The sequence below is a fragment of the Myodes glareolus genome, chromosome 13 (assembly GCF_982192425.1).
Source record: "Myodes glareolus chromosome 13, mMyoGla1.1, whole genome shotgun sequence".
Taxonomy (NCBI): Eukaryota; Metazoa; Chordata; class Mammalia; order Rodentia; family Cricetidae; genus Myodes; species Myodes glareolus.
Genome location: NC_142038.1, coordinates 27,737,497 through 27,759,470, shown reverse-complemented (window position 1 = coordinate 27,759,470; position 21,974 = coordinate 27,737,497). Strand labels below are relative to the sequence as shown.

The window sequence follows — 21,974 nt, the reverse complement described above, 5'->3', positions numbered from 1 at the left end:
AGACATGCTCAGTGAGGCACTTTATTGGAAATTGGATGCATACATCAACAAAGTAAAATCAAAGTAAGCATCATTTGACACAATATTATCCTAATATCTATGCTATTTTCTTACATAACAATAAATCCCAAGATGCCCCTGACTGGGTATCAAAAGGCAAGCTTTAATGGTCTAGAAATATCTCCATATAAATATAAACCATAGCGTCTAAAATAACAATCGCTGTTTTGAGTTGGGTTCAAGAGTCCTTAAAAATCTCATAAAATAATAAGTACTTTAGATGGTTGCTGGAGCTACATGGGTTGGGGACATAGCTCAGTGGCAGGACATGGTCCTATGTTCTCCATTGACACAAGAAATTAATAACAAAACATGAAACTAATGATAACAAAGTTCAGACAGAGGAAAACTCTCTACTGTGAGAAACATAAAAGGGCTGGAACGCTGGGCAGAAAACTCAGTCACCCTGCACTTCCAACACTGCTTGAGGGTGAAAGCTAACGGACGTGAGGCTCGATGCAGAAAGCAGGTCATCACGTCACCTCTTTCAGCACTGTTAAATTAAGGCAAAGCTCTCCTTTGGGTTACACAGGGCAGAAATTGGCAGAGAGGTTTTTGAAACTTGTGCTCATCTCTTTCCCCCGCCATACTAGCTTGTTCTCCCCAACTGAGAAAAATAGCAGAGGTGTCACAAAACAAAAAAAGTTTGGTTTGCTGAGGATGGGGTACATTTTGCATCGTTTGGCATGAGAGGCACTGGCCAAAGCTGCTCTTTCCCAGTCTCCCTCACCTCCTTCACCGTCAGCAGCTCCAAGGGTCTTTGGCTCTTCAAAGCTTCTTATCGCACGGCACAACATCTGTGTGGCTTCACTGCTCACAAACAGCTGTCACCTCCGCTAAGTCACATGGTTCTCAACCCTGTGAAGTAGGATGGAGGGATCATGACCCCTGGTTGAAAGCTAAAGAGCCTGGTGCCCACAGAGTTAGGTCCTTGATCAAATCCACACTGCTGGCAGGCTGCAGAATCAAAACTAAAATGCAAGTCCAACTCCTGAGTCTTTCTGAGAACAGGCTGGGGAGACTTGTGTCCGTATCACGTGCCATCCCATCTCAAGGGTCTCAGACAGCCCCATTGAGAACCGGGTGAGTCCGCATTCGATAGATGATGACTGCAGTGGCCGGGCACAGAAATAAGGAGGTCATGATGACAACGGTAGCCAGGATGATGAGGACAATGGCCCAGATATCCAGGATGTGCTTGGGAAGCAGGACATCCACAGGTGACTGGCTGATAGCATCCATGTTGGCCCTGGAATGGACAGAAAAGGAGTCAATTGCGTGCACCCTCTCCCTGCCTTCCTCCTAGGAAGGAGATCTCCAGGAGTCAGAGTTACTGTGGTCAATCATTAGTGGTGATAATGGCATCATTTGCTGGGGCGTCCTATTACCAAGAACTCCTTTTAATATTTATTTTTATTACATGTGTGTGTGCATACAAGTGCACACATCTACACTCATACGGTTGCCTGCAGATACCAAAAGATGATGTCAGGTTCCCTGAAGCTGGAGTTATAAGTGGTTATGGGCTGCCTGACCTGTGTTCTGTGTCCTCTGCAAAAGCAGCAAGTGCTCTTAACCACAGATATCTTTCCTGCCCATTAAGCAGGTCACTTTGTATCTATTAACTCATTCTAGCCCATTAACTACCAATCCGATGAAGAGGGGGTCCAATAACTGTTCGTTTAATGTTTCTTAGTGTTATCTTCAATTATTCCCATGATTCCCATATTCCATTGATTTAAAATGGAAATCAAACCATGTAGATGTCATTAAGTAGGCCTAGAAAATAAACCCAGATAGATGGGGACTTTTTATGCTTATTGTTTAAACTACCACTGTTTCCCTCATCCATAAAATGATAATTCACTATTTTTGCTCTGTGTCCCATTGCTTATTCTTTCTTGCGGGGGGTGTGAGGGAACATGTATGTACAAATACACATGAACATGTATGATGTCATTCCTCAGATATTATCCATCTTGCATTAGGGTGTTTTTTTTTTAAATACATAGCCATATTCTTTTAATTGGGTGGGAAGTAGAAAAGAAAGACCCTATACTGGGCCTTATTCAAGGCATCTTCAGGTTCTACAGGGTTAAGGAAAACAAGATATTCCTTAAGGAAAGATCTAGGTGAACCCTGGATTTGTATACTGTGGCCCCTCACAGTCTCTATCTCGACAGAACCTAGTGTACTGTGCTCTAGAACCCTGGGGCAGGAAAAACACCACTTTCACTCCTGCTTCTTAAAATTATTGACAGCCACATGGTGACGGAGAAACACAAGCAAGAAAGATGGCACACCAAGCTCTGTGGTACAGATGACACAGTGCATATCCATAATCACCACAACCACTCAGTTCCAGCTACCAGTGTGCAACTTGGTTCTGAGTCGGGGTCTCTCACTGGGACCTAGGGCTTGTAGATTCAGTTTGGCAGACTGCCAGCCAACTCCAGCACTCTGCCTGCCTCTGCTCCCTGGCTCTGGGATTGTAAGTGTGCACCACCACACCCAGTTTTTTACACAGACACTGGGGATTAGACTAGGGGCCTGTTGTTCGTGGCAAGCACTCTACCAAACAAGGCAAGTCCCTTTTTTCCACAGAAGTCTGCCTTCTTATACCTTGTGGGTTCCTTGGGACATCCACCATGCACAAGGATGGGATTTGATTTAGGCATAGCATCGTGAATATCAATAGCCACACTGGGAATCATCTATAAGTGACTCAGACTGGTCCACAAAGTCTTCTCCAGTACTTTTATGCACAAGCTCTTGGGAAAGGGTCAAGATGGCTATTGAAAGAATGTATATCTGGAAAGGGTGAAGTTGTTTTGTTCACAGGCAGAGCGCCTGGCTTAGAGTTAAACACAGGTGGAGCCTTGATAGTTATCACCTGATATCACTTGATAGCGAATACCTGAACCCAGCCAAGTTTGATGTCATTGCAACCCTAGACACGCCAAGCATATGAGCCAATAATTTTCAGGTTCTGCTTAAACCAATGTCCATTTGGTATCTCTCCTTTGCAGCTTAAAAAAAATTTTTCAACATGCCTGTAATACAAGGGCTTGAGAAGATAAGGTAAAAACAGAAGTTTGAGGCCAGCCTGAGCTACATTAGCAAGACCATGCCAAAAAAAATAACCAAATTCAGATGGGTAAGGTATTCTGGTTCATAGTGTTCTCAGTGACTTGGTAGTTGTTTTCAAAGCACCACAGGCCAAAGAAGTATCTTGAATTCCATGTACTAAGTAGTTAGGTTCCAACAATTTAATAAGTATTTCTGTCCTAACAAGTTATTATGCATGCACCTGTTGAACAATGTTGCATGTGTCTGTGCGTGAGTATGTACATACGAGTGCAGGTGCTCTCAGATGCTAGAGGTGTGGATTCCCCCTAGATGCTGGGTTCGCAAATCAAACGCTGGTCCCCTGGAAGATCAATAGGTGCTATTAACTGCCATTCCATCTCTCCAGCCCCTGTGAAACTTTTTACACTTTGGGATATGACTACACAACGTCATCTTCTTTTTCTAGTCTACTTTAATTTTTGTCCAGGACTAACATATCCTAACAACCATCAGAAAGAGCTGAATGAGATACCACCTCCAAAAACAATATAGAAAGCTCAGTGTTAAACTTGATCCAGCAGTTAAGCAGTCTGAAAGATTTTCAACATCACTATTTCTATCAAAAATGTTACTGATAAGGAAAAGGGGCCAACAATTGACAAATGAGACCTCATGAAGCTTCAAAGCTTAGGATGGCAGTGAAAATTGAATAAAGAGAGCGTCTACAGAACGGGAGGAAATCCTTGCCAGCTATAAATTTGATAAAAAATTAATATCTAGAATATACAAGGAACTCAGGAGAAAAAGTAAACAACAAGAAAACATATATCAGTCAAAAATGTCCTGTGGAACCAAGCAGAGTTCTTAAAGGAGAAATACAAATGGCTTATAATATTTCCTAAGTAGAAAATATCCATAAGCATCAGGGAAATACAAATTACAGCTACTCTGAGATTCCATCTCACCCTAGTTAGAATGGCTACAATTGAGAGAGAGAGAGACAGAGACAGAGACAGAGAGAGATGCTGAGAGGACAAGGATGTATGGGAAAGAAAGTCCTTATTCACTCACTATTGGTGGGAAGTGTGGCTGCCATGAAAATCGGTCTAGAGGCTTCAGATAGATAGAGAGAGAAAGAGAAATAGAGATAGATAGAGAGAGAGAGAGAGAGAGAGAGAGAGAGAGAGAGAGAGAGAAGAAGAAGGTAAATATCTATGACTTAGAGACCAACCTGATCTACATAATGAATCCCAGGCCAGTCAGGGATACACAGAGAGAGCCCGTCTCCAAAACAAACAAACAATCATATGACCCAGCTATACCACTCCTGGGCATATATACAAAGGATTCTGTACTCAGCCACAGAGATTCTTTTTGTTGTTGTTGTTTTGTTTTTGTTTTTTTGTTGTTTTTCTTATTTATTTATTTATTAAAAATTTCCACCGCCTCCCTTTTCCCTCCCTCTCTCCACCTCCCCCTCCCTCTCTAGTCCTAAGAGCAGTCAGGGTTCCCTGCCCCGTGGGAAGTCCAAGGTCCTCCCCCCTCCATCTAGGTCTATAAAGGTGAGCATTCAAACAAACCAGGCTCCCACAAAGTCAATCCATGCAGTAGAATCAAAACCCAGTGCCATTGTCCTTGGCTTCTCAGTCAGCCCTCGTTGCCAGCCACATTCAGAGTGTCCATTTTGATCACAAGCTCCATCACTCCCAGTCCAGATGGCCTTGGTGAGCTCCCATTAGATCAGCCCCACCGTCTCAGTGGGTGGACGCACCCCTCGTGATCCTGACTTCCTTGCTCATGTTCTCCCTCCTTCTGCTCCTCATTTGGACCTTGGGAGCTAAGTCCAGTGCTCCAGTGTGGGTCTTTGTCTCTATCTCCATCCATCGCCAGATGAAGGTTCTATGGGCCACAGAGATTCTTGCATAGCATCCATGTTTGTTGCTATGCTACTCATAACAGCAAGGAAATGGAACCAGCCTAAATGCCCATCAACTGATGAATGGATAATTACACTGTACACAAACACAATGGAATTGCATTCAGTGATAAAGAAAAACAAAGCTATGATATTTGCAGGGATATGTATGAAACCAGAAAAAAAATGCATTCTCTTAATACGAAGATACTAGCTTCCAATTTTTATACATTTGCATTTATGTAGAAGCCAGAAAACTAAAAAATAACCTGTGGGAAGAAGGAAAGAGGCTTTAAGGGGTGAGGGTTAGAGAAGATATGTGATAGGGATACTGGGGGTGAAATGTTTAGGCAAAGAGGGAGCCAGGGATGAAGCAGAATCGGGGACTGGGAAGATTACAATAAAAGGTCAAATTAAAGATGCATGAAAGGGCCAAAAGGAAAGCATATTTTAAAATAGATTTTTTTAAGCATTTGAGTAGCGGTACCCTTCATGGGAGGATAAAGCTACTTTCAGAAGCCAAATTATTAAATGAAATCTCAGTGCCAGAGAGTAGGCTACCTCCCTACAAGTTGTTAGTCACGAAGCCCCTCAACACTCCCAAAACATGCAAGCAAAGTGTGCCTGCTATTAATTGCCCATCAGACATAGATATTAAGATCCCACTGCTAAAGATGCCCCTGATCTGGCCATGGGACGGACAGAACTCAATGCAGAACTGGGATGAAGCTTCTCCCCTGTCTAGTCTTCATAGTGGTGGAAGGCTCTATGCTGGGGAGAATTGTCATCGAAAGTCTTACTGAGTCATAGATTTTGAGTGCAAGCGTCATTGCCAACCAGTCAAGCAAGATTGTGCATTAGTGCAGTAGTGGCAAATCTGGTATAGGAATAACCGAACAGTTTCTGATTGGACTTAAAGACCGCTCCACAGGAGGGAATTCACAACTGATACTATAAATCCCATCCAAAGCTCATGGGGATGGGGAGTTCATGGACCCTAGGGGAAAAGCCTACTGCTGTTGGGCTAAATTAACATGATGTGTCCATGAAACTGCCTTCTAAATAATTAAGTTTATGCCCATAAATTACTGCTGCTCTCAATGGACAGTACTAGCGTAGAGACTCATAACTGGTCCAAGTGCTGAGAGTGACTATTGAACATCACTCAATATAAATAAAAACATAAAAAATAAATAAGACATTTATGTCACTTCCTACAAAGGTTCAGAAAACACTGCAGAAGAAGTGGCAGAGAGAACGTGAGAGCCAGAGGACGCTGAAGACTGCACTGGAACACTGTCTTCTGGATACACCAGGGTCCTCACACTCTTAATGTCATCACATGCACAACACTGGGCCCATCAACATCCTGCCATGGATGAGTGGGGGTTCATGGAGTCTCCCCCTTCCCAGAGAATCTCTGGGCAGTCAATGGCTGCAGGAAAGACGATTTCTTCAGTGGTGTGGTCATTAATAAGAAGCCCATGCTCCTGAAAATAACTTTCCGCCCATGTTCCCTAGACAGCTGCAATGGAGCTCAATGGGTCACTGAAAATAGAGGGATGTGGTGGGGTGGCTCAGCAGGTAAAGGAACTTGCCCTCACCCCTGAGTTCAGTCCTTGGGATTCACACAGTGGAAGGAGAGAAATGAGTCACCTAAATTGTTATCTGTCCTCCACATAAATGGTGTCCTCAAGTGCACACATACACACACACACACACACACACACACACACACACAAAGTAAGCATTTTTTTTATTTTTTCTTAAAGACATGGATGTAGAAAGTAGGGGTTAGTTAGGAAGAGGATCAAAGGAAGCAAGAGGGAAACAAGAGAGTAATAAGAAATGTGATCAAAACAGATTATACATATATGAGAATGCAATAATTAAACCTATTATTATGTATGATTATATATCTCAATAAAAACAAAATAAAGTCTAGCATGTGCACAGAAATATATTAAGGAACCTACAGCACCCCTGCTTTTCCTCCAGTGAGTTGACTATGACTCCCCAGGTCAGCTCACTGCACAGCTCAAGACCCACAATGTAGTACAGTCTGTGTCCAGGCAACAAGAGGCTGGCACAACCCCTACAGCCCATCTAATCGAGCATCTACGACCCTAGGTCCCAGTAAAATTCCCAATTCCATTCTTATTTCCTTTCTCTAACCACCAGCTTTTCTTTCCTAATGCCTTTGATTCGGTGCCTCTGTTACCACCCTAAGGTAGTAGCTATCACGCCCAGGACCAGTAGAATACCCAACATATATATACAAGCACGTTTCTGCATTCTCTGCTGTAGCGATGGATACAATTAAACTGTTCATTAATGATAAGATAAATGAGAAATACCCATATACTGTGGTTTAGATATAGATTGGGTGTGTCCTCCATGCATCCCTGTTTAATCTAATCTCCATTTCAAGATATTCAGAAGGAAGAAAGTTAATATTCAACAATGGTGCTTTGAAGTGGAGCCCTTGACAGATGGGCACCTAAGCACAGGCCTGTAACTCAGTATTTTGGAGAGAGACACAAGAGGAACCCAAGTTTGAAGCCAGCCTAAGCAACATAGAGAAATTATTTGAGAGAGAAGTTGGAAAAGAGAGAGAAAGAGGTCAGGAAGGAGGGGTGCAATAATCTGACATTGGTGAACTCCAAAATATTTTTTTAAGATTTTTTTTAATTTTGTGTGTGTGAATGTTCTGGTTGCATGTACGTCTGTGTACCACCTGTGTGCAGTGCCCATGGAGGTCAGAAGACAGAGCAGGATCCCCTGAACTGGAGTTACAGGCAGTTGTGAGCCACCACACGGATGTTGGGAAAATCAAACCCAGGTCCTCTATAAGAGCAACAAGTACTCTTAACTGCTGAGTCATCTATCCAGCTCCACCCACCCCAACCTGTTGCCAATATTTTCTTAAAATGAGAAGGTCTCGCAGTGACCTAGGCTGGCCTTGAACCTACTATGTAGCCAAAGATGATCATGAATTTTTTCTGATCCTCTTGCCTCCACCTCCCAAGTGCTGGGCTCACAGGTGTGCTCGATGCACAATTCATGCCGTGTTAGAGAACAAACCCAGGGTTTCAGGCTTGCTAGGCAAACACTTGACCTGCTGAGCTACATCCTCAGCCCCCACCAAAGTAATTTAAGTGGGGGAAAAAAGGACAAATGAAGTACAAGATAGTGTTATAGGACAATTCCTTCAGTTCGGATTTTGTGGACTGAGTAGATAGGAAATTAAGGACACAACCGTGGAAAATATCTGCAAGAGTAATCCATCCAAAGAAAGGGTTAATAGTAGTCACCTCCCAGGAGAGTTCACCAACAATTCGAGATGCTTTTGCTTTTCATTTTTTGTGCTATTAGGCCACTTGAATTTTCTAAACATGAGCATTATTATAAACTCTTTATCTTGACTAGTAGAGGGGAAAGTAGAATTGGAGGGGAAGTTCTTTATGGTTTTCTGTATTGAAAAGGATAACTATATCTATAATTTTTAAATAAAATTAAGATTTAAGATGATCAAGAGTCATCAAATTTTATACACTATGGAAAGTAAGAATCACCGTGAGATAAAACAACAAGAACACAGTGCTTCCTGGGCCTCGGCCTTGATTACAGAAAGATTCAAGAACGATGGAGACAGCTTGTCCTGTTCCCCAGCTGATGTGAATACACAGCCAGGTTTGGGAGGCCCTGGACTCAATCTCTAGAGATCTTAGGCCTTTTCTTGCACTAAGATTTGAGAATCTGTGCCTGTGTGCCCTGCAGCTAGGCTACTCAGACTTGATGATGGGGAGCCTCTGGCAGGGGGCCCAGCACCAGGATGGTCAGGCTGGGGCCTGCAGAGAAGGGAGAGGCACAGGCTGCTTGACTCAGCTCTAGAGATGGAGTCACTTTCTCCAAAGTCAAAGACACAGAAGCTTGACTCAGAGCAGACACAAACTGTTCAGACACAAGGGGGCGGGAGAAATCACTCTGTGGTCTCCTGATTGCATCAACAGCTAGCCTGTCTCAGGCCTGAGGAACCCCACAAAAGTCTTCCAGGAAGTCCATTAACATCAAACAGTCTATGGAACTTCAAATGCCGGGAACACAACTTCCCTGACAGATCTTTCATAAGCAAAACCTGTCATTTACAGTAAAACAGGCTTTGGGGCTCATCCACACTAAGAAATCATGGACATGAAAGCTTGAGTCAGTCCTGTTTCCCAGAACCTGTGAAGTAGGAGACCTTCAGCACTTTCACTCCTACCCTTCTGAAGTAAGCATTGAACCCCACTCCACAGCAGAGAAACCATGCCTGGTATTGTACCCTCAGTTAAACACATAGTCCCATCATATCCCTGCTCCTACAAAACTAAGCAAGTAAGATGTGTAAATAAACACTTTTTATAACCCGCATCCAAGACTATACCAGCATCGTTCTGGTGCAAATGAATGGGTTACGGGATTTGTGTACATCTGAGTACATGTGCACACATGTATGTGGGGGAGGCAGTGGTGAGGCAAGAGGTCCATGTCATACATCTTCTTCTGTCAGTCCCCATCTTAGTTTTTAAAACAAGGTCTCTCACTAAAATTGGAGCTCACAATTTTGACTAGACGGTCTGGCCAATAGACTCCCAGATCCTCCTGGCTCCATCTTGGCTCTGGGATTATACACGTGGAATGCCACACCCAACAATTTTGCCTAGGCATTAGGGATCTGAACTCAGAGCCTCACACTTCTGTGGCAAGTACTTTAGCCAATGACCCTTCTCCCTAGCACAAATGAAACTATTTTTAAATGGTTTCAGTGTGGGTGGGAGTTGTGTCTCTGCTGGAGTACCTGCCTTGTGAGAGCAAAGCCCTGTTTGACCCCAGCATAAACTGGGTACGAAGGAGATGCCTGCAGTCCCAGCTCCTCAGAGGGGGAGACAGGAGAGTCAGAAGTCCCTTGTCTTACAGGGCAAATACAATGAAAGGAAAAATCTGTCCCCTGGATAAGAACTAAACAAATCATGTTCAGCATCTTTGATTGCTTGATTAAAAAACTTGAAGAAAAGCAGGGCCCTCAGTCTCTGCGGCTGGCTTCCGTTTGGCCTCATTTTAACATCCGGGTGCATCGGTCCCTTATCACTACATAAAAACGTGTATCTTGGCACATCTAATGAATAGTAATAGATCAACCTCCTTATCACTGACTTCACAGACAAACTGCTTGTAATTTCTGATTAACTGTTCATGTTGGAATTTGGCCCCAACCATTTACGTCATAAATTTAATCCTACCATTGATAAAAATATGAAGTTTCTATGGCTACAGGCAGTAAACAGCAGTCAGTCTGAACCGCTGTCATTTTAAACTAGCACACTTGATTTACCTCATGACTGAACAATAAACTTCAACATGCATTCCAGAGTTGTATTACCAGCCAGGCACAGTGGCATACAACTACAATGCCTGCACTGGAGACAGAGGCTGGAGGACTAGAAGTTCAAAGTCAGCCTAGGAAACATGAAACCCTGTCTCAGAAACTCAGAAGGGGGTGAAATAGACAAGCACAGAGACTAGAGCTGACTGTACACAGCACTCTTCTAATAACATATTTGGTAGTCTGAGACCTACACTTACTGCCTGCACTTACTATGTACACCCTTCTGCAAAAATGCACCTGACAGCCTGTTTTCAGTCTAGGACTCCTACCTGCATCAAGCTACACACACACTGGACGATGGGATAAGTTTCCCCCTTGGATAATATGCAGTCAAACATATTCCCAATACATCTAGATAAGAAAGCAGGAGGGGTGATCCAGCCTGAACTGATTTGGGTGCATGTGTAATAAAGTAAACTGTGTCCTCTAAGAGAATATTTAGAGGAAATTCCCAATTTACCATCTTATGCCTATGCATAAGTAACTAAAATTAAATGCACTGTGGGGAGGAACATGTAGAACAAAGAAATGAATTTAAAGATTTATGAAGACATCTACAATACATTCCCGCATCCAAGGCTCAATATGTGGAAGGGGGCAGGAAAACTATAAGAGCCAGGGGATCAGAGAGTTTGGTGTGAGATTGCGCCTCCTAGTAACATCAGAAGCTATATTCATTGAGTCTAACCAACATACCAGCCCAAAGGTGAGCTGAACAAGGAGGACACCAATCAATGGATATGCCAAATTGGACAGGGAAGGCCCACAAGGCCTTAACACTACACAGAGAACTACAGGCAACCGAGGAAAGTTGGGAAGGGAAGAAAACACCAATTAGTTGTCCAGTGCCAAAAAGTCAGCTCTGAAAACACACATGCAGGTAACATTAGCATTATATAAACTCAACAGGTTATATTTAAGAATAAAAAGCCAAGCAAGGCAATGCACACAGTTATAATCGCAGCGCTGTGGGGAGCAGACAGAGGAGAATTGCCAGAACTTGCCGGCTGCCGTCCTAGCTCTCAATTATTGATCCTGTCTCAGGGAATAAGGTGCAGAGGAACAGAGCAGATGATTCAGCATCCTTCTCCAGCCTCACACGCACATGCGTGCACATCACATGTATGCAATATATACACCAACACACAGACACACTAACAGACTGACAGAGAGAAGGAGTGGGGAGAGAAGGAAGAGGAGGGGAAGAAGGAGAAAATGGTATAACTCCTCCCCAGGCCTGCAGCTGCTAGGTGGGGGATGGTAGGAGGACTGAACTGATTTAGCCAATAATCTCAAAATAACTACTGAATTTTGTGTTCATTAACAAGAGTAGCTTACAGATTTTTCTTTTTAATGTAGTTTCTCTTGTTTGTTTTGTACAGAGAGAAAGAAGGCATGGAGCTGGATGAGTGGGAGGTGGAGCGGATCCGGATCTGAGAGGAGATGAAAGAAGGGAAATAGTGGTCAAAATATATTATATGAAGAAAACATTTTCCTAGCCAGGCAGTGATGACGCACACCTTTAATCCCAGCACTCAGGAGGCAGAGACAGGTGGATCTCTGTGAGTTCAAGGCCAGCCTGGACTACAAGAGCCCAAGCAGAACTATTTTCTTAAGCAGCCAAGTTCTTTGACAAAAGACAGGATCAATGTGCTCAACTAATACCATCACATGGCATATTTAAGTGACCTAATTTATTAAAATTTCTCAGATGTTGACTGTCAAATGGCTTTTTTCCTTTAGTTTAAAATGGACAAGGTAAAAACACTTTTTTAAAAAACCGCTTTGGCTGTTCCCGCAGAGGACTCAGGTTCAATTCCCAGCACCCAACATGGCATCTTACAACCATCTTTAACTCCAGTTCTAGGGGATCTGATGCCTTCTTCTGGCCTCCACAGGCACCAAGTACAAATGTGGTGCACAAACCTATGTAGAGGTAAAACAGAAAAAATAAAATTTATTTTTAAATGCTGCCTTTGAAATAACTTAATTACTCTTTGTGATTCTTTCACCCCCAAGAAGCATGGAGAGGCAAGGTTTCCCTTCAGATTTCTCAAACATATAAACATAAACCTTATACTTGTGTAACAAACTGTATTTGTTAAAAAAAAAATACTGTAGCAAGTTTATATAGTGTTTGTATTTGCTTAGTGGATGCAAATATTGAGTTTTATCTAACCTGGCCCCATATGTTCACAAAAGCTCCACAACAATCCTGTACAGGACGTATCTGCTTTCTGCTGTGGAAAGCAGAAGTTAGTCAGGAGGGGTCTCAAAGCTCTGAGGTATGAAGGAGGATTTTGCTAGAATACCTAGAAGTTTTACAGCTGGCCTTTCTCCGGTCCTTCTGCGGAGGGACCCACAGCCTTTCACAAGGGTAACTGTACACAGGGGAAAGGAAACAGACTTTCCGGGGTCTGCTGGATACTGTTTCAGAATTAACACTGATTCCAGGAGCCCCCAAGAATCATGTGGCCTTCCTTTTAAAGTTGGGGCTTGGCTTATGGAGGTCAGGTGATTAATGGAGTTCTGGCTGACATCCGACTCACAGTAGGTCCAGTGGGTCCCCACACTCATCCTGGGATTATTTCCACAGTTCCAGAATGTGCAATCAGACTCAACTCACTTAGAAGACAGCAGAATCCCCACATTGGTCCCCACTCCTGTAGTCACCACTGCACTAAAGTTCCTTTCAGAATCCACACAGCCTGGCACACAAGCTGGTGTGGCCCAGCGGTATAAGCCAGCACTGCCCGGCTTACAAGCTGGCCCACGTCAGTCTCACCACTCTCTTCCCAGTGCAGGGCAGATTCTTACTGTTTCTGACCAAAGGTCTTTTCAGATGTAGAGAATGAAGATATGTGCAACCTAAAACTATCCAGAGTTCCAGTTCTGATGATGATAAAGCAAACAATGAACTAATCCTTTTCCTAGACACAACTAGAAAGGCAGGGGAGCATCAGCTCAAAGGTGTTAAAAACAAACAAATAATGAAGCATTACAAGGAGACCATCTGGGAGAGGACAGAAATCAAAGGAGGCGAGCTTGGCAATTAGGGGCAGCATTTTCCCTCATGGAAAATAGAGACTGAGCAATGCTTCTGGCAGACGCAAGAGGGTAAGGGAGCCAAGACTGCCAAGATGGACAGGGGAACAGGCCTTGGAACTGGAACTAGAGCACTCAGTGCTACTTGTGCGTTGGAAGTACACCAGGTCTCCCAGTACACCATGGCCTCTGTGAGTTAGCAAAGTCCCTAAAATCAAATTCCTGCAAATCTGGATTTCAAGAATCTCCAGGTACCTGGCCCAAGAAAATGTGTCTTTTTGGAGGCAAGAGCATCAAACATGCTGAGTTTCAGGTTGTCATTAACATACAATGTACAGCATAAAACCTAAATGACCAGGAATGCAAAAGAGACAGTATAGCACAAACAAAACTATCAAACAACAGAAAATAGAGATCCAGGTCAGGCACGGTGGCTTGCCTATAACCCAGCACTTGAGACACAAGGCAGGAGGGGCAAGTGTTCAAGAGTGGTTTACCGATGTATGTTCAGGCCAGCCTGGGCTCCATAAGGCACACTAACACTGCTCATTACTATGTTTAAAAAAAAAAATCAAAATTGTAAGTTTGCCAGAGAATATGAAAGAGAAAGAACACACTAGATTTCCATATCGGAATACTGGACCTAATACACTGTTAGGAACGAAAAGGCAGCAGCACACACAGTTGAAGAGGTGACTGAAAGATTCATCAACAGGGAAAACTACTTAAAATGAAGCAGAGCAAAACCAAAGGATGGACAACACCAAGCCAGGAAGTGACTCAGGACACACTCGGGTCACTGTGACAAGATACAAAGACTACAAAGCACAGGTAACTGGAGATGGGGGAGGGGTGCAGAAACAAGGCTGGAACAAACAATAAGGCTGAGAAAAGACATCAGTTCACAAACTAAAGCTCCAGAGACCACGTGAAGACAAGTAAAATGCAGTGCATTATAGAGAATCTGCTGAAATTCAAAAATACAGAAAAATAAGTTATCGTCAAATGAGAAACAGTCGACTGATTGCCAGCTTTGTAATTGAAACAACACTTAGAAACAGTGAGTGTTTAAACAGATGAAAAGACATAACTCCCATGACTTATGGTGAAGCAGGATATTTCCAGACAAAAAATACAGAAATAAAATATTCAACAGCAATAATGAACAGCAAAAGAAATCAAAGTAATGTACTTTGATTTTCTGACACTGTCTGGGAAAGAAAAAAAGAAAAAGAATAGTAGACTTGGCTTTAATCAAGAATAAATGCCATCCTTGGAGTAGCCATTAAGGAAATTTAAGTATATTGGGGGGGGGGGGGGCAGACACTACTTCATTTTCCTCTTCCCCAAACAGTGTCAGAAAAAAAATCAAAGTTCATATGCATTATCAGATAAAATAGACTTCCAGGCAAAAAAGCAGGATGGTAAATACCATAAAGATAAAATGATTTTTAATTTCTATGTACATAATCTCAGAATTTTAAGGAGATATAGCCAAATTCATAGAGTGGGAGGTTATAACACAGCTCTCTCAATCAATGATAAAACCAAGGAATTTTTTAAATAACTATGGGACATACATCTTAGGTTATTAACTTTCTATAAAATGTTATTTCAAAGAGGAAAATAAGGCTAGGGCACTGCTCAGCTGTAGAGTGGTTGGCCTGCATGGAGCCTAGGTTCTATCCCTAGCACAGAAATAAGGGGTGGGGGATTGAAAGGAAAAGGAAAGAAGAAAGGGGGGAAGGCAGGAAGGAGAGGGAAAATAACTGAATAATTGCATTAGAAAACAAGAAAATACAATATATACAACTATAAATAGGACATTGCTACAAGGTAGTCATCCCAAAGAGAATTCTAAATTGTTATCTCCACAAATTCTATCTCCTAAGAGCATCCCAATGACGCAGCAATGTGACCTAAGGTTCCATCAGCATCACTGACGAATGTAATCCTGTCCTTGCTATTTCAGCCCTTTGGCTTTAGTCCCAGATGCAAATAAAGTTAATGAAGACAATAAATAGGTAAACCTTGAAGGTTATTCATTTTCATTTAAGTAAGGCTCTAGAGGACTTGGGGCTAATAAAATTATCACAGTGAGCTTAATACAGTCAATAAGAAGCCCTTTAAAAAGAGGGTTTAGGACAACCACCAAGAAGAGGCTCTTCTCTAGGGCCTATGACCTCTCCAGCCATGGATAGTTGGCTAAGTTACAAGGCACAAATTCCTTCCTAGTGAATGATGCTTAAGTCTAATTAGATATTGTTGGTTACCCCCAAGATAAAAGTGCCACTATTACACCACTAGGGATATATATATATAATTAAATAAATCTAAAAGAATATATATATTCTTTTATATATGTATATATATATATGTGTGTGTGTGTGTATGAGTGTATGTATGAGTGTATGTATGAGTACCAAGTGCATGCCAGGTGCACACAGAGACCAGAAGAGGGCATCAGATCTCCTGGAATTAAAGCCACAGACAGTTATAAGCTACCATGGAAGTGCTAGGAACAAAGCTCAGGTCCTTTAGAAGAGCAGCAAGAACTCTTAACTGCTGAGCCATCTCTCCAGCACATACCTCCCCTTGGGGATATTGTGTCATGCTGACCACTGTTGTAGTTCGTGAACTTTATAGCTGGGTAGAGTCACCAACTGTTTTTCTCTCTTGGCAGTTTGTGTAGCACCTTCAGATCCTATGAGAGCTAATCCTCAAGAAAAAGGCTTCCAGGTCAGTTCCAGATCAACTCCTCAAAGTCCTGAGTCCAAAGCATGTGGTGTCTTTATCAGGGTCTTATCTTCAGGTTCTGGGAGGCAACCAAGGGCAATGGCCATAACCTTTATTGTTTGGGGCGTCTATGGATTCCCCTGACCAACAACTCTGTCATTTTCCTAACCAATGTAATGTCTAACCATAGTCTAAATATGTTAATCCTTATACTCACAGATAAGTCGAATTCTTACCCTCTTCAAAGAAGCTGCTTTTTGAAAGAAAAAAAGGAGGAAACTATTACAGAGAGCTACAATTGGTTAAAATGAAGAGAATAAGTGATCATGGTGTCCCCAGTCTCCACTGATACGTCTACACTGCAACCCCTACTCCTAAGGCCAAGGAAGAGCACAAAGCGAGTAGAAAGATTATAAGAAGGTTCAGGATTTCTCTGAGGCGAGGCACTATTTCTACAGCAGAAGGCCACCAAAGACAACTAGGATTACTGACCTATTGAAGCTAAGATAATAAATTTGCTGCTTTTCAACACCAAGTTTACAATAATCTGTTATATATCAATAGAAAACCAATACAGTAATACCACATCCACCAGATTGTTCTCTAGAAATGAAATGAATGGGTTCTAGACATGTGCACAGACTTTAGAAACCAAACTTTATGAAACACATAACCTACCATCCATTTCACACAGGGCAAAATGATAGCTGAAGAAATTATATGGGCCCAGTCTGGTTGTTCATGCTTGTAATTTCAACACCCAGTGGCAAAAGCAGGAAGATTATAGAAAGTGCAAGTCAGTCTTGTCTATTAAGCAAGTTCCAGTTCCAAGATAGTCAAAGCTACATAGCAAAACAATCTCAAAAATAAATAAACAAATAAAATCAGGTGTGGTCACACAAGCCTTTAATTTCAGCACTCAGGAGGCAAAGGCAGGGCAATATCTGTGAGTTCAAAGCCAGTCTCGTCTACAGAGTGTATTCCAGAATAATCAGGACTACACAGAGAAACTCTGTCTCAAAACAACAAAAAGGTGGACTAGAAAGATGGTTCAGTGGTTAAGAACACTGACTGGATCTTCTTCCAGAGAACCTGGGTTCAATTCCCAGCACATATATGGGGATCTAAGACCCATATAGACATACATGCAGGCAAAAATCAATGAACATAAAAATAAATAACTAAAAAAATAATAAAATATAATTAGACAATTTTTAAAGAAGGAAATCACTTGCCCTGGTCACACACAAGATAGTGGGAACTGAAGTAACTCTGACCCCCAGTTTCTAGTAGTGTTCTGAATTCTTCTGCCATCATTTTTAAGATGGGATCTGGGGAATCCCAAGAGCAGAGCTTGTTGGAGAATGTGGTAGAACAACCTAAAATAAACAAGGAAAGCCAGACATATTTCTTTCTTTTACCAAGATGGCCTCACACTCACAGATTCACCAGTCTCTGCCTCCTGAATGCTAGGACTAAAGGTGTGTGACAATGCACAACTCTCTTTCTGGTTTTTTTAAGAAAACATTTTCAATTGAAATAGAATTACATCACTTCCCCCCTCATTTTCTTCCACCCAACCCTTTCCAACTATACTCCCTTGAAATCCTTCCATGCCCGCACTTTTAAGGTGATCACCTCTTTTTCTTTATTATCGTTGTTATATTTGATTATTATTGTTACATATCTATGAATATATATGCACAAATAAGCACAAATGCAACCTACTGAATCTGTTTTTGTTGATGGTGAGTATATGGTTTTGGTACTGGCCACTCTGCATTGGATAATCAATAGCAGGGTTCATCCCTAGAAGAAACTAATTCTCCTTCTCCCAACAGTCAATAGTTGCTTATAGTTCTTTTCTAAAAGTGGAACTCCTCAAATTTTTCTGTCTTCCACATTAACAAATCCATTGATATTGCCATTGTTCTGATCTTGTTTGTGTAGTCATTTTTAGGAGAAACTGTGGTGGTTTATATGATGATAGCTCCTAATACATTTGAATGTTTGGTTCAAGTTGGTGGAGCATTTAGGAAGGATTAGGAGGAGTGACCTTGTTGAAGGACGTGTGTCACTAGGGGTGGTCGTTAAGGTTTCAAAAGCCCAAACTGGTCTTGCTCTCTCTGCCTTCATCTTGCAGATAAGTTGTAGGCTCTCAGCTATTGCTACTGCTACAGCACCAGGCCTGCCTGCTGCCATACTCCCCACCATGATGATCATGAAGTTACTCTCTGAAACTATAAGCAAGTTCCCAAATAAACACTTTCTTTTATAAGTTGCCTTGGTCTTGGTATCTCTTCACAGCAACACAATCATGACTAAGACAACTGTTTTACACATAACAGACTTCCTAGTATTCTGGCTCTTAGAATATTTTCTCCAAACATTCCCTATAGATGCGAGCACTGTGATATAGACATATCCAGCAAGTTTCTTAACATCACTTTTCAGCTGTATAAAAGCTACCTAAGGCATAGAGTCCCAGCAACTTCACAGATAGGAAGGAAGGTGGCTTACTAGAATCAAATGTACACATACCACAGACAAAATAAGAGAAATGCTGGGCCAGAATCCCTGATGTTTGCAGTCCCATACTGGGCTCAGCCTTTGATTTAAAGCCCAAATACAAAAATACTAAACTTACTTATTTCTCAATGAAGATAAGAACATCAGAGAGGAGAGAAAAAGACAAGAAAATTTGGCTTTGAGAGAATCCTCCAAGGACACAGGGAGAGATGGGACAGTCAGCAAGTACAGAGACAAGGCACTAGGAGGAGAATGACAGACAGCTTTGCTGGGGTTCCAGCTCTGCTTAGCAAAGATTCTCCTCTATATCCCTGCTACTCAGTAGATATTGGATAAACATTTGAACTGAACAAAGTCACAAGATTTTCTATTTAGATGAAGCTATGGGAACTCTTCCAAGTGCAGAGAATATTTTAACAACCAAAGGGAATATAGAAAGACCCTTTTCTTTATTTTTACACTACAAATGAATGTTAAAAACCCAGACTCTGAAGCCAGACAGCTTGTGTCGAAATGCAGGCCCACTACCTTCTGGCTAAGCAACCTTAAGTACGCTAATTGAACTTCCTCATGCTTCTATTTACTTAGCTAAAAACAAAACCAAATATGGGGGAAATATCTGCCTCAGGATTAAGAGAATTATCTGAGATAATCACACATAGCACATAATACTGCTCTCACAAAGTAAGAGCTCTACAAATAATAACTCTTATCATGATTGGAAATTCCTGTCTGTAAAGAACATTAACCTAAGCAAACATCTTCCCCTCCTTCAGCTAAAGTCTGTTAGCATTCTAGACTTGGAAAGAAATTCTACTTTGTTAACAAAGACCACAAATGGTGCTGCGGTTCAGATGTAGTCTGCCTCCCGAGGTTTCTCAGGGGAACAGCACTGAGAGGTGGTACTCCCTGGAGCATATAATAAATAAGGTCACGGGAGACCACCTTTGAGTGATTAGGCCAGTGTTACAGAGTGGGTTCTTGCCATGAAACCAGGTTATTACATAGCAAGGTCATACCACATGCTTCTTTATTAGCCTCTAGGGACATACATCTCTGTTTCTCCTTTACCATGAGTCGTGTGTCACCATGAAGCCCTCATCAGAAGCCAGTGTCATGCTCTCATATCTCTAGGGCAGTGATCCCAATAAACCTCTTTTACAACCAATACAGCCTTGAATATTTTATCAATATAAAGCCTTCAAAGACAGATGATAATCCAAACCAAAAATTTTTTAAATCAAGTAACACAGTTAATAAACTGACCTACTTCTCTGGTCCAACGATGAAGTTGATAGCCATTCAATCTGACTAGATAAATAGAGATGGCACTCTGACTACCGCTAGAGACAAGGGAGTACAACTAGATACATCAACAAATAAAAGGTTTTGCCCTTAAGGATCCAAGCGGCCAAGTTGGGCATATTTGACACACACCTTTAACCCCCAGTTAATGGAAGAGGTGGGTGATCTCCATGAGTCTCAGACCAGCCAGGGATACACAGTAAGACCTAAACTCAAAAAAAAAAAAAAAAAAAAGTTCATTATCAGACTGGGGGTGTAGGTCAGTGGTAGAGCACTTGCCTAGCATATTAGACCCTAGATTCAGTTCTAGTACTGAAATTAAGAAAGAAAGCAGGCTGAGAAATAGTTTAGTAAGTACTTGTTTCATAAGCATGAAGACCCAAGTTCAATCCCCAGGACTCAGAAAAAAAAGCCAAGCATGGTGGCACTTGCTTCTGCTCCCATTGCTTTGGAGATGGCAAGAGGATGCCTGGGGCTGGTTCCAGTCAGCCTAGCCTATTGGGCAAGTTCCAGGAAATCGAGAGATACTGTCTCAACAAAACAAGATGGGGGTGGCAAGATGGCTCATCAGGTAAAGTCATTCGCCACACAATCCTGGTAACCTGAGTTCAATCCATGGAACCCACATAAAGGTGAAAGAAAAGAAATGACAAAGTTGTCCTCTGATCTCCACACATGCACACAGAGCAAACACACACATGCACATGCGCGCACACACACACACACACACACACTTATCACAAGGTGATGGTGCCTGGGATGCACTACTTCCTGTCATCTTTACATGAGAATACAGGGAAGCCACGGAGAGACTCCTAGAACAAACAGGTGCTCAAAAAGGCAGTGGCCCTCACCCTTCCACTCAGCCTAAGTAAAAGAGGACTTTTTCTTAGCAAGGGATTTTTATATGGGTTGGAAGGACAGGTGGAGGAGATTCAAGAGAAAGGAAAGAAGAGAAGTGGGTTGAGCAGAGCAGATCACAAAGCCCTGAAGTGCTGAGCTTCAGGCTGTACTGGGACATGTGGAGTCCTGGCAGCTTCAGCAAAGGCTTAGTCTCTCCCAGCATTAGTTCCGCTTGCAGAAGGGGGTGAGGCACAACACCTGTGGGAGTCAAGTGAACTAGTGGGCCTAAAATAGCACTGCAGTTTGTTGTGGGATATTTGATCACACTGTGTGAAAGGCACCTTTTGGTTGGTTTAATAAAGTGCTGAATGGGGGGCTGGAGAGATGGCTCAGAGGTTAAGAGCATTGCCTGCTCTTCCAAAGGTCCTGAGTTCAATTCCCAGCAACCACATGGTGGCTCACAACCATCTGTAATGGGGTCTGGTGCCCTCTTTTGGCCTGCAGGCATACACACAGACAGAATATTGTATCCATAATAAATAAATAAATATTTTTTAGAAATAAATAAATAAAGTGCTGAATGGCCAATAGCTAGGGAGGAGCAATTAGTCAGGACTTCTGAGAAGAGAGAGAAACTCAGGAGGACATAAGTACCAGAGAGACAAAGAGCATGTCGGACATGCAGAATGAAAAAAAGGTTTTTAAAATAATAATATTACGGCAGAACTTGGATTAATAAAGATTATAGAAACAGGTTGGTAGCCTTTCATGGTCTATCCCAAGCTTTGACTTTCCTCTGAAGCAGCTCACCCTCAACACCAGAACTGAAGGGAAGGTTTAAGAGTTTGCCACTGGTCATCCAACTGGTTTTACCACAAGGACCTACTGAGGAAGGAGGCAATAAAAGAAATGACTTCCTGTTAGCAGGCAAGTTTAATTACCCCACAGCAGGAGAAAAGACAGATAGAGGCAGGTGGCATCCTGCAGGTGTGGCCCTTATCCAGCTCTGCCAGCAGTCTGAGCAGATAGTGGGGCTGCTGCTTC

General features: G+C 42.3%; 1 protein-coding gene across 2 annotated transcripts in view; it reads right to left on the bottom strand.

The window, feature by feature from the left end:
- Positions 1-5: 5 nt before the first annotated feature.
- Smim3 (small integral membrane protein 3) overlaps positions 6-21,974 on the bottom strand; it is a 31,159-nt gene continuing 9,190 nt past the window's right edge. Inside the window, exons 2-3 of one of the 2 annotated variants that reach the window (XM_085699827.2) lie at positions 3,416-3,490; positions 6-1,309 (exon numbers count right to left, since the gene is read on the bottom strand). In XM_085699827.2, coding sequence (XP_085555953.1) covers positions 1,120-1,302 — 183 coding nt within the window. In that variant the 5' untranslated portion in view covers positions 1,303-1,309; positions 3,416-3,490 and the 3' untranslated portion in view covers positions 6-1,119. The remainder of the gene's footprint in view (positions 1,310-3,415; positions 3,491-21,974) is intronic. The other variant, XM_048419487.3, reaches the window with a different exon arrangement.